Source organism: Cervus elaphus, chromosome 20 (assembly GCF_910594005.1).
Source record: "Cervus elaphus chromosome 20, mCerEla1.1, whole genome shotgun sequence".
Taxonomy (NCBI): Eukaryota; Metazoa; Chordata; class Mammalia; order Artiodactyla; family Cervidae; genus Cervus; species Cervus elaphus.
The window spans coordinates 101,561,537-101,575,388 of record NC_057834.1 but is presented as its reverse complement, the minus strand read 5'-3'; the positions used below and the strand labels follow the sequence as shown (position 1 = coordinate 101,575,388).

The 13,852-nt window shown below is 36.5% G+C and overlaps 1 protein-coding gene across 7 annotated transcripts in view; it reads left to right on the top strand.

Moving 5' to 3' along the window:
* RAVER2 (ribonucleoprotein, PTB binding 2) overlaps positions 1-13,852 on the top strand; it is a 139,826-nt gene that overhangs the window by 45,867 nt on the left and 80,107 nt on the right. For all 7 annotated transcript variants that reach the window (XM_043878825.1, XM_043878821.1, XM_043878824.1 and 4 more), the window contains exons 3-5: positions 2,236-2,705; positions 5,414-5,605; positions 13,446-13,572. In XM_043878825.1, coding sequence (XP_043734760.1) covers positions 2,236-2,705; positions 5,414-5,605; positions 13,446-13,572 — 789 coding nt within the window. The remainder of the gene's footprint in view (positions 1-2,235; positions 2,706-5,413; positions 5,606-13,445; positions 13,573-13,852) is intronic.

Genomic DNA, 13,852 nt, shown 5'->3' with positions numbered 1-13,852 from the left:
GATTGTGGGATCCTTGTTGAAAAGGATGTTGCTTGTTTTGTTGATCCCCTCCTTTCCAGGGCCTAACACAGAGCCTGGCACATGAGAAATGAATATATGGGCATGGATGGGAGTGCCCAGGGAAGGGGGCATAGACAGGGATTTATGGCTCAGGGTTGCTGGGTACAGTCACTGGCTGTCACTGTGTGTGCTTCTTCCAGGAAGGAACCTTAAGAATTACTACCTTACAGGTGTGAATGGAGAAATATAGCAAAGGAAATGGAAGGAGGAGTGCTCTTAGGCTAGTATGAAGAAAATTGCAAAGGACTTTATTAAGGAAGTTAAGGAAGGGAATGGTTAGCAGTTTCAGATACCCAGAGAATTCAAATCAAATATGAACTGATGAACTTATGAGCTAAAGTGAAAGAAAGTGAAGTCACTCGGTCGTGTCCGACTCTCTGCGACCCCATGGACTGTAGCCTACCAGCCTCCTCCATCCATGAGATTTTCCAGGCAAGAATACTGGAGTGGGTTGCCATTTCTTTCTCCAGGAGATCTTCCCAACCCAGGGATTGAACCCAGGTCTCCCGCATTGTAGGCAGATGCTTCACCGTCTGAGCCACCAGGGAAGTTCTATGTTAGCATAAGGAAAGAAAGTCATAGAATCAAAATAACTCAAGTCCTTTGTAAGGGCTTGTTGGAAACCAAGAGATAATCTCTCAGTAAGTGCAGCAAAGCCATTTTCCCCCTAGTGCTGGAAGAGTTAGCTATTCCTCTGTAAGTGGTTTCCTTGTATGTGGATTTCATGTTAAATAAAAAATGTAATTCTTTAAATATTAGCATCGCACTCGTCTGAGAGGCGCGTGGGCGCTAAGACCAGGTAAGGGAGGAGAAGACTGAGTGTGGTGGCAGGCAGGACTGCCCATGCTGTTTAAATTCTTTCTCTCTTGCTGTGTGCACATTTGCCATGTTGTTATCTTTGCATTTGGGTAAGTTAGGTACTCATATGGGGCACCTTCATTGTGCGTTCCAAAGAGGCAGAGAAGAAGGAGAGGGAGGAAGGTTGAGAGAACAGTGTGCTTCTAGTTTGTGGTTTGTCCCGTGTTGTTTCTTTAATGTGGGGGTTTCAAATTTTTCTTATCATGTTGCTCAAAATCTTATCAGATATACATGTGTGTATATTTCATTGATTTAGAATTTTATATTTGTATCATGTTTCAGATTTTGCAAATTATCATGTCTATTTGTTGCTTAATGATGGAACAACTTCATTAGGTAGACAGGACAGTTTTTTTTTTTACCCCTCTTTGGTTTGTTCTACAAAGATTGGAAGGTAAGCTACTTGTCCAGTATCATAATCCTGTGATCTTTTCATACCATATTGTTCATCCCAACAGTATACAAATTGTATGTGTATGTGTTGTTTCAATGTAATTAATTTTATTTTAAGGAAACATGTACATGAATTGGAGAAAGATTTGACTTCCTCTGGGCATTTTGGTGTCTTTTGGCTATGCCTTTGTTCTTTTAGGTATTCTTTTTTTAAATAATTTTAAAATTACCTATTTTTAAGGTATATTTTAGGTATTCTTGTTATCAAATAGGGCCTTTGAGAACTGTCTGAGAAGGAAGAATAGTTCATAAAATTTTGCATCACATATTATTGATGGAAAATATCAAATCTGTGTGTAGTTTAAAAAGACTACCATCGCCCTTCCCCCCAGAAGTGGAGCTCTTAATACACGTTGTATGTTTTTTGAGTTACTGGTCATGAAATTGTTTATGTGGGAGTATCAGCATTTAAAAACAATGAAATAGAATAGAAAATATCAGAATATATTACACATGATAGGTGTTTTGCTTCCTGATACTTTTGTTTCAGAAATATATATATGTATATGTGTGTGTGTGTATATATATATGCACATATGGGTGGGCTTCCTTAGCGGCTCAGAGAATAAAGAATCTGCCTGCGATACAGGAGACCTGGGTTTGATCCCTGGGTTGGAAAGATCCCCTGGAGAAAAAAGAATGGCAACCCACTCTAGTATTCTTGCCTGGAGAATTCCATGGACAGAGGAGCCTGTTGGGCTACAATCCACGGGGTTGCAAAGAGTCAGACATGATTTAGTGACTAACGCACTTACATATGTGTACTGAGGCATAGGTATAAAATGTATTTCTTACTGTGGTCAAATGATCAAAAAAGCTTGAAAACACTGTCTCAGAAAACTCATTCATTTTATCTTCTTCCAGCTTTTGTTACCTTATTGAATGGGGAACAAGCGCAGAATGCAATTCAGATGTTTCATCAATATTCTTTTCGAGGAAAAGACTTAGTAGTCCAGCTCCAGCCAACAGATGCTTTGCTATGTATTACCAACTTGCCCACTTCTTTTACATTAGAAGAGTTTGAAGAACTTGTTCGTGCTTATGGAAATGTTGAGAGATGTTTTCTTGTCTACAGTGAAGTTACTGGCCGTTCCAAAGGCTATGGATTTGTAGAATACATGAAAAAGGACTTTGCTGCAAAGGCTCGATTGGAGCTATTGGGTAAACAGTTGGGAGCATCAGCTGTCTTTGCACAGTGGATGGATGTTAACCTATTGGCCGCAGAGCTCATTCATTCTAAGTGCCTTTGTATAGATAAACTCCCTAGTGACTATAGAGATTCCGAGGAGCTGTTGCAGTTTTTTTCCAGTATCCATAAACCTGTGTTTTGCCAGGTATGTATTTTTATGATATTATTTGAAATATTTAAAAATATCTACATATGCATCTGCATGGACTCACATATTTATTATACCCATGTAAATATCAGCATGGATAATCTCATTCTACTTTAGTTTGTAATGAACACTTTAATATGATGGTAAATTTTAAATCAATTTCTTTTGTTGGTGGGCCAGACTATGTTGTTTTTATATAATTATGTCTTAGCAAACCCAACACTTAATGCATCCACCTTCTCCTTTCATCTGTTCGTGAACCATTCATGCATTGATCACTTCATCCACCCACATTTGATTTGTCGCACTCTCAGTGCCAGGTACCATACTGCTAAATGTCGGAAATATAACAAATAGGAAGATATTCTCTCTATACCTCGCAGTTTTGTAGAGTACACTGACAGATAAGCAAATAACTATATATCCCGTATGAAGAGTGAGATAATGCAAAATAGAAAAGTGTCACATGGTGTAGAAAGAATGCTTTATTCTGTCTTAATGGGGTCATGGTAAGTGAGACATTTAGAGAAGATCCTGAAAACTGACAACATTGGTAAGAATTTTCAAGCACTTTGTCAGAATAAAATTTAATAAATTCTACCAAATGGACAAAAATATATACTGTATATGGCTCCTTCCTATACAGGTTTTTATAGCACCTGATGAAACCTTTCTCTTTCACTTCCCTTCATTTCTTCCTTTATTCTCTCTTCCTTTGTTCCTTCTTATCTCCCATCTTTCCTCTGCTCACCCTTATTTTTCTATTATCATACATGTATTGAATCTCTACTCTTGCAGTAGAAAGTTTGAAATTTATTATAGTTTATTTAATTAAAATTAATGCTGCCATCTTACTTTTTCTTACATTTCTGCCCCCTCAATCCCAATATAATCATCAAAGAAACTATCCATGGAGCTTCAAAAAATTAGAATACTTTGTGACAAATCTTTGCCAAGTTATTGAAAATTGTCTTATTGATACGCTATTCTTGAATACTAAAAATTACATAGTGATATCCTGTAGCCAGGCATAATCCTTTGTAGCTTTAATTGAGGCCTTTGAAGCAAATATGAGGGGAAAGCTGTTTTTTACATACTGTATTTGAATATGAATCTTGGAGTTAGAAGGGACTTAGGTTATCTGGTCTTGTTTTCCATCTGGTTAAAAAAGAAAAAGGTCTGTTACAATCATTGTAAGTGATAATTTAGCTTTTGTTAAAGTATTTTTAAGTAATGGAAAATTAACTATTAATAGATCACAAGTCATGCCATTACATATTTGAATGGCTCTCATATTGAATGGAAATATTGCTCTTTAATTACCAATGCTATGAAACTAAAATGATATTTTTTTTGAAAGACTTAAAATGATAGTATAATTTATTTGGCATGAAGATTATATAATAAACTAAGAATAATAAAAATATTTTAGAAATTTTCAAAAGCTTAATAAAGCCACTTTGAATGCCTTTATCAGTAAATCTGTTAAACTCAGGCTCTCTGGTTTGGTAGGTTGACATAGACTATATGGAAGACACAGTCTTCTTACCTTGTGATCAGAAGGGACCAAAGGGACTAACGGCTTTTACAAATCTAAATTTAAGATTTGATTTGAATAAAAGGAATGAGGTTGTAGGAGAAATATTTGGAAGAGGTAGATATTTTCCCTTTCTTCCACATGAATGGAAGAAGTTTTATGGAGGAAAAGACATTTGAGGATAGTTTTAAAAGGAAGAAAGGATGAGAAAGGGAAAAAACAGAAATTTGGTCTACTATACAAAAAAGCTTCAAAAATAAGAGAAAAGCTAAAAAATGACTAAGAAATTATTGAATTGTATACCAATTTATGAGATGCCAAGTCCAAACAGAAGTTTTGTAGATATTTCTATTGGACTATTTCTATACTTCGGAGACATACAAAGCTAAATTTTATCACATTTATCACTGGATACGAATGTGTTTAAGATGATTCAGATATGTTCAACACTTAGAAACTTTTTAGTGTTGTATTTTTTTTCTTACTTTTGCTCTTTATACCAGTCTTTATGGATGCAGGGCTTTAGTATCTTCCTTTACACTCTTACACATGGGTGACTGGAAATAAATTGAGTTCTGCTTTGCAGGAGTTTGTTTAGGGCACATTCAGGAAAAGGTTGTGTCCTGCATATGGTATTTTAAACAAACCTGGGGCACAGTTTCCTAAATAAGGCTTACTTTGGTATTCTCACCCAAATTCCTGGGATACCTAAAATATTGAAATAAAAGTTGAATGTGGTTCCTTCTACTTTTGTTCTCTTGATAATGCAAATAGATACATGATCAAATTCAACAGGTTTCATCGTCTGTGTATCTGGTGAATTTATTTTAAAGAAAGTTCAATTGTTGTGTCCCCAAATTTTTCTAGAGATTATTAATTTTATATATATATATAAATATATAGGGACTATGATCATTTGGACATTGACTTTTAAAATAAATCAGAGATTCAAAGAAGCTTGACAGAATCTTACTTATCTTCCCATCTTCTAGAAAGACTGTACCTACCCAACTAATAAACTTTTATTTTCGGGAAAAAAAGGAATACAATATTTTCACCGGTAGCATGCTTTGAGACATTTGTCCTTGAATTTACAGATGATTTAGTTGTAAATAAGTAATTCTAAGTAAGTATTAGAATTCCCTTTTTAATAATTGTATCACATCAGCTTGCACAGGATGAAGGTAGTTATGTTGGTGGCTTTGCAGTGGTTGAATATAGCACTGCAGAGCATGCTGAAGAGGTTCAACAAGCAGCTGATGGTATGACCATCAAGGGAAGCAAAGTTCAAGTTTCCTTCTGTGCCCCGGGAGCACCAGGGCGAAGTACCTTAGCAGCTTTGATAGCAGCTCAACGTGTGGTAAGTTGTTCTTTTTCAAGAACATAGAAGAATTCAAGTATCCAAGCTAGTTAATCATTGATTGGACTTTCATTATATTTTTATTACATGAAGACATTCTTTTTTTTTTCAATTGACTAAATAATACTTCTGCCAAATCAAGCCAGGAGTCAGTACCATAGAGGAAACTGTGTTTCATAAAGTGTATTCATCTCAAGAATTGAGGAAATTTTTTATTTATTCAGTAAATGTTTGAGTTCCTGTTCTGTAAGTTTTGATTGCAGCATGCCCCCTTTTGCAAAAACGGTTCATAAGTGTGCATGTTGGGCTGACTTCTTTATTGTGACTGTCTCTTACTACTCCCCTCTCTACTTCTCTGGTTGAAAATTCCTTGTAGGGAGCAACTATTCCTGCTTCACAGTTTCTTACTCCTTGCACCTAGAATAGTAAATACCCATTGATCAAATGAAGGAAGAAACAGACTTTTGAAGGGTCCAGGGAAGACTTCAGAATTGCGAAGGTGACATTTGAATGTAACGTTAAGGTACAATTTTGAAATGTTGACGGGGGTGGAGAGTAGGATTGCCAGGTGAATACAGATTTTGCATGAGACGTACTTACATTAAACATTATCCATTGTTATCTGGCACCCTGTGTTTTTACTTGCTGAGTCTGGCACCCCCAAGGAGGGAGAATGAGTGATTGAACATACTCTGGTTGTGACAAAACATTTCCAGCAGTAGGAGGAGATGAATTTTCATGTTTGAAAAGTGGAAAAAGTCTAGGTAGGCTGAGTGTGTAGAGATGTGTGGTGAAATGATAGCTTGATGGCAGCAGAGGGGGAGGGCTGGAGCACTCAGAGCTTAGGTGGAACTTGATAAGCGAGGCCAAGTTTACAAATTCCAAAGGGAATTTATAAAGTATATATACAAGGTATTGACAAGATCATAGTTAAGAAATCACCTAGTCTGGAAATGGTTTGTAAATGAAGTGGAGAGAGAAGGACCATCAGGGGAGGGAAGGAGGGCAGAAGAGATGACAGGTTGTCAGTGGTATCCTACTGTCATGTCACTTGCCTTCTTCCTCTTATTCTTTGATCTCACCTCTGGTCCTGGATGTCTTCTCCCTTTTTCTTGGTTTTTCCTTCCCTTCTTAGGTTCTTCTGTCGTCCTCATGTCCTTGACTGGCATAATCTATGACTACAGCCATTCTTTACTGTCAATTTCATTGCCTGTAGTCAAGTTGTCTCTTGGTTGGATTGGATTTGCTGAGTTTCTGAGTCTGAATCCATCCAGTCACCCACTTTTGCAGTCAGCATACTCTGTCTTCTTGGAGAAAAACAGACCACTAGGTGACTTAGTGCTCCTGCAAATGTCTGACATTCTTTACAGCTGACTCCCCAGCAAAACTAGTTCAAATCTTCACTTTTCTAGTCTTTGTCCTTCTTTCTATCTGATGGTCATGGCTGCTACTTTATAGAAATATACAGGCCATGTGCTGGACTCATGCATTTGCTTTCTCTCACACTCCCTGAGCAAAAGTGCTCCACTTTTTGCTTCTTTTTTCTCTTTAATAGCATTCATTCCATAAATACTTACTGGGTACCTGCTACATACGAGATGTATTAGAGATATTTAGGATTCACCAGTGAACAAAGGTCTGTCTAGTCAAAGCTATGGTTTTTCCAGTAGTCATGTATGGATGTGAGAGTTGGACCATAAAGAAAGCTGAGCACAGAAAAATTGATGCTTTTGAACTGTGGTGTTGGAGAAGACTCAAGAGTCCCTTGGACTGCAAGGAGATCCAACCAGTCCATCCTGATGGAAATCAGTCCTGAATATTCATTGGGAGGACTGATACTGAGGCTGAAACTCCAATTCTTTGGCCACCTGATGCGAAGAACTGACTCACTGGAAAAGACCCTGATGCTGGGAAAGATTGAAGACAGAAGGAGAAGGGGACGGCAGAGGATGAGTTGTTGGATGGCATCACTGACTCAATGACCATGAGCTTGAGTAAACTCCGGGAGCTGGTGATGGACAGGGAAGCCTGGCATGCTGCAGTCCATGGAGTCGCAAAGGTTTGGAAATGACTGAGCAACTGAACTGAGTGAACAAAACAAAGATCCTTGCTGTTATGGAGGGAGTGCTCTGTTTCCCTCCCACCAAAGCAGGGGCTCATGCCCCTGCCCCATCCTCAAGGATCTGCCTCCTCTACTTTCTACTTGACCTGTTGTTCACTGCCTCTATCCCATTTGCTTATAAACACACTCAAATCTTTTCCTCTCTAGATGCAGGCCTTTGTAATACCTTTTCATCACAACTGGAGCTTCTTGAACAATTAGATCCTACTAGTCACCTTTTTTTTTTTTTTTCCATTTCTCATTTCCTTCTCAGCCCAATGCAGTGTAGTTTCTGCTTCCTCTATTAAGCGAATCTGTTCTCGTTAAGATTTACAGGAATTTTGTAATCAAGTCACATAGGTACTTTTCAGTCTTTCTTTGCTTGGTTTCTTTGCAACATTTAAAACCAACTGCCTACTGCCTTGAATTCCACCTATCATTCTTTTCCTTTCTGTCTAATTGTTCCATCCTTTTCTTCTTTTTCCCAGAGGAATGCTATCAGTAGACCTCTGTACTAGGCTTCCTTACTTTCTTCCTCTTCATCACTCCAGTGGCTTCAGTTATTGCCTATCAGTGATGATTCCCAATCTTATATTTTTGAACCAAATTGTTCTAAAGCACTAAAGCTATATTTTAAAATGATTATTAGACATCCCCTTTTAATGTTATATGAATAGTTCAATTTCAGCATTTCCAAAAGGAAACTGTTCTTCCCTGGGACTTGCTTTTCTATGTGCTGTAATATCTATGTGTGACATCAGTTCATTCAAACTAAAGCTGTCTGAACTAAAAACTCAATCTTGATTGATCTTCATCTACTCTCCAGTTCAGAATGCCAAGAATCTTAGGAAGTCTTTCAGTTCCACATCCTGATATCTATTAAATCCTTGAGACTTGTCAGCATCTTTGTTACTTTACTCAGGATCTAATTTTTCTCACCTTCATGATTTGAATAACCTGCTATATGATTGCCATGTCATTAGTCTTCCCTATTCTAATCTGTCTTCTCCAGTGCCACAAAAGTGATCTTTCTCATCCTCAAATCAAATTATGTCATTCTCTTGCTTAATATTCTTTAATGTGTGCATAAGTTCAGTTCCTTACCATGGTAAACAGCGCTTCATGGGGCCTTTAATAGATATCATGATTAGATATTAGTAACAGTGAGAAATCCTAAATTTTTCTCAGCCTTAAAAGTAATGTACTGCATTGATTTTTTTTTCTTATGGGTTCTTGGTACATATCTTCTATCAGGTTTTCTGTTTAAAAAAGATCATAAATTGGCATTGAACTTTATCAGAATATTTCTACAACTATTGGGATAATTATGTGATTTCTCCCTAAGTTCATTAATGTGCTGAATCACACTGATAGACTTTTCTAATGTTATACTATCCTTGTGTTGTAAATCCTCATTGATAGATTTTTTCCCTATGTATTGTTTGATTTTATTGGATAATATTTGTTATATGTGCAGATGTGCTCATAAGTGGAAATGCTTAAATTTGGGGGTAGCATTTTTGCTTTATTTTGAAATCAAGAGAACATTGACCTCATTAAATGATTTACATGTTTTTTTCTCTAAACCCCTCCGTTTCTTTCTATTCATGAATCAGTTTGTATACAGTAGGGGTTTTCTGTTCTTCGAAAGTTTGAGAGAGCTCATCTATGAAACCATGTAGATCTAGTCCTTATGTCTCTCCCAGAAGGAAATCATTAATTACCACTTAAGTTTCTTCTGTGAATATTAGATATATTAGTTTTATTTTTCTCTGTGTGGTATATGTGGCATTTGATTATAGTATACAGATTTATCCACTTAGTCTGGGTTTTAAAATTTGACACATAGCTATTTATAAAATTTTATATTTTAAATGTGTCATGTCTCATCTCTTCTTTTTCATTTTATGTCTTATTTATTTGCATTTTCTTTCCCCCAATTAGTCTTGCAAACTATTTTGCCTTTCAAAGAAATAGTTTTTATTATTTGTTTTTTTCTATCTGTTGCTTATTCTTGCCCTGTCTTTATAATCTTCTTGCTTCTTTCTTTGGCCTTACTCTTTCCCTCCCATCTTTATTAATATCAGTAGTTAGCTTCTCTGTTTTCAACCTACATTGTTTTGATGAATCTAGTAAAAGTAAGTTTACTTCTGTAACTAAACTTCTATGACCAATGCTATACCTATGTGTCATAAATTTTATATTATGAATGTTTCCATTTTTTTTATGATTTCCTTTTAGCCTAATTAATAGTTTTTTTCCAGGTTGTAGCTACCTAAGAATTTTTAAAAGCTATTCTTCTGATGTAGATTTTTTTGATATATAATTGACATACAGCATTATATTAGATTTCAGGTGAACATCTAGTGAGTCAGTATTTACATATGCTGTGAAACGATCACCTCAGTAAGTCTAGTTAGCATCTGTCACCACACATAATTATAGATTTTTTTTTTCTTGTCTTGGGAACTTTTAAGATCTATCTCTTGGCAGCCTTTAAATATGCAAGAGAGTATTATGAATGGTAGTCATAGTCACTGTGCTGTACGTTACAGTCCCATGACTTCACACTAGAGTTTGCACTCTTCACCCCCTTTGCCATTTCACTCACCCTTCACCCAGTCCCTCTGGCAGCCGTCAATCTCTTCTCTGTATCTGTGGTATTAGTTTGTTTTTGTTTTGAGATTCCACATATAAGTGAGATCATACACTATTAGGCTTTCTCTGTCTGACTTATTTCCCTTAGCATAATGCCCTCCAGGTTCATCCATTTTGTTACAAATGACAAGATTTCCTTCTTTTTGTGGCTGAATAATACTCCATTGTCTATATACACATCCATGCCACATTTTCACCAGGGCTTCCCTGGTGGCTCAGGTGGTAAAGAATCTGCCTGCAGTGCAGGAGACCTGGGTTCGATCCCTGGGTTGGGAAGATCCCCTGGAGAAGGAAATGCAACCCACCCCAGTGTCCTTGCCTGGGAAGTTCCATGGATGGAGGAGCCTGGCAGACTATAGTCCATGGGGTCGCAAAGAGTTGGACATGACTGAGCGACTTCACTTTCATCACATTTTCTTTATCCATTCATCAATTTTTAGGACACTTACGCTGTTTTCATGTCTTGATTATTGTAAATAATGCAACAATGAATATGGGGGTCCGTATATCTTTTTGAGTTATGGTTTTTTGTTGCTGGTTAAATACCTAGAAGTTGACTTGCTGGGTCATATGGTAGTTCTGTTTTTAATTTTTTGAGGAACCTCTGTTCTATTTGCTAACACTTGTCATGTTGTCTTTAAACTTTTTTCCCTTATTTTTGTTTCCTATTTACTATTGAATAAACTAGAATTTTTTCTGCTTTAAGAGTGATATGTTTTCTTTTATCCTATGGGTGATTATTCCTAGCTTATCAACACCCAAGGCTGATCAGTATCTCTTTCTTCCTTACCACTTAGTTCATTCTAAATTCCATCCTGCTGCTTTCTTCTGTTCCACCAACCACCATATTGGGAATACATAAAGTACATCTTTTAGATTGCCTTAATTTGTGTTTTTTTTTGGGGGGGGGGGCAGCATCATTCCATGCAGCTTGCAGGATCTAGTTCCCTGAGCAGGGATTGAACCCAGGTCATGGCAGTGAAGCACTGAGTCCTAACCACTGGACCACCATTCAATCTCCAACCTTAATGTTTTTGCTTGTTTTTATGGTCTTGGTTTTTGTATACATGATTAAAATTAGCTACAGTATTACATATGTTCATTTCCACATATCATGTAATGTCATGCATTTATTCTTGTTTTCAGAAAGGATATGCATGTGGTAAAAAACTTTTGAGACTGTGTATGGCTGGAAATATTTTTTATTTCTTTTTCACATTTAATAGCTTAGCTGAATATAAAAATCTAGATTCAAAGATTTTTTCCTGCAGCACTTTGAAAATATTAATTTGTTGCCTTCTTAAATCCAGTGATGATACTTTGAGAATGAAGATGATATTAATCTGCTTCTTGTTTTATTTTGGATTTTTTTTTTCTTTGAGATATGTTCTTCCTTACTGGAAGTTTTTACCATTGGGGGTGGGCAGGGCTTTGATGTTCCTAATTTCATGCCAAAAAAATGTGAGCAGGTGTGTTTTTTTCTGTATCATAATTGGAACCCTTTCATTTTGTGGTCTTGAGTTTTTTTTTAAATTCTGGGAAATTCTCAGCCATTATTTCTTCAAAGATTTCCTTCATTTCTAATCCTTCAGGTACTCCTTTTATGTAGATATTAAGAGTTCCAGTCTCTTCATTGCCTTGGTTTTCTCTTTTGTTTTGTTTGCATTTTTCATTACCATTTTATTTTGTTGTCAGTTCCTTCTTTATCCTTTGCTCATACATTCTTTGATCTTTATCTGACCTGACCTTTCAGATCACTATTTTGTTTTTCAGTCGCATGTATTCTACTATTTAACATATCTATTAAAGCACAGAGTGGAGGTTAAGAATAATTCTTTATGTGTTTCTTCGGTTCCCTCACCTATAGAATGGGGGTATAATACCAACCCCTGTAGAGTTGCTTTGGGGCATTAAGTGATTTAGTCCATGTAACAGGCTTAGAACAATTCCAAGTATATACAGCAAGTGATGGCTGCTATTATTTTTTCGCAAACAGTTGTGCTTTTTGCACATCGTATTTCTAATTGGTTGTTCTTCATAACCACTTCTCCGTGTTTCATGTTACCAATAAAAATCTGTTATCTTTTTTTAGGATACCTGCTTTGTTTAGTTACCATTCTTATTATTTCCTATCGTCTCTTATAGGTGCTTCGGTTTGTTGCCTTTAGTTTTTGTGGCTGCATTTTCCAGATGTCTAGTTACTTTGTTTTGTGATTACATATTTCTTTTGGTAGCGGGGTGGTGATTGACTTTCTTGTGTGTGAGTTTGTAGACATTGAGGGGCTAGAGGATGGACAAGGAGAGCTGGTTTTTAAAAACTGAGAACAATGTCATATATTTAGCTACCCAGTTATATGTATATAAAGCCCATTCATCTTTGTTTCATATTAGAAGATTAATGAATCAAGACCTTAATTATAAGAAAATATTGCTTTGTAAAGCATCCCACATCATTAAACTTTAGATCAACATTATAGTAAGATTCTTCTGTAGTATCAAAGCATTCATATTGTGTCAGGTTACCTCCCTGTTAGTAAATTCAGATTCCCTTGATATCTTGCCCCTTGCATGAGGAGATCCATCTGATTAAATTGTTAGTTCTCTTAAAGCCATTTCTGTTTCACGGAAACCTTCTCTGAGGATTTCGGTGTATGTTGCATGAATATCTTAGAATGCTGTGCTGTGCTTGGTTGTTCAGTCATGTCTGACTCTTTGTGACCCCATGGACCGCTGCCCACCAGGCTCCTCTGTCCATGAGGATTCTCCAGGCAAGAATACTGGAGTGGGTTGCCATGCCTTCCTCCACAGGACCTTCCCTACCCAAGGACCAAACCTAGGTCTCCCGCCTTGCAGGCAGATTTTTTACCAGCTGAGCTACCAGGGAAACTCATATCTTAGAGTATCTTATTATAATTAGGAATTGTGGTAGAATGTATACAAGTGTATGACATAAAACAAGTTGTGTTTATTATAAAATAGATCTTATCAGACAAATGAGAATTTTCGGGAAAAAAAAGCCTTTACAGTTTCATCTTTGTGCTTACCCATGTTCTTATTTTTGTATTTCTGTATTCATCAAAGAGGCACAGTAATCAAAAGGGCTTACTTCCAGAGCCAAATCCAGTGCAAATCATGAAAAGTTTAAACAACCCTGCCATGTTGCAAATTCTTCTACAACCCCAGCTCTGTGGGCGGACTGTTAAACCAGGTAAGCATCACATGTACTAATGACATGTAGAATATTGGCTTGAGGTTAATTGTACTGTTTTACATGAAAAACACCTTTAAATTAGTCCACAGTATTTTTTCTAGAATTTATCAATGAATTTTAATTAATGATCTGAGGTGAAATTATGTTTTGACTCTTTTTGGTAGGCACAAATTGCTTATGGATTTCCTGATTTTTTTAAAACTAAGTATTAAATATTAAGCCTTCAAGTGTAGTTGCTGGTTGCCATGAATTTCTAAACCAGGTTTCACATGGTTTA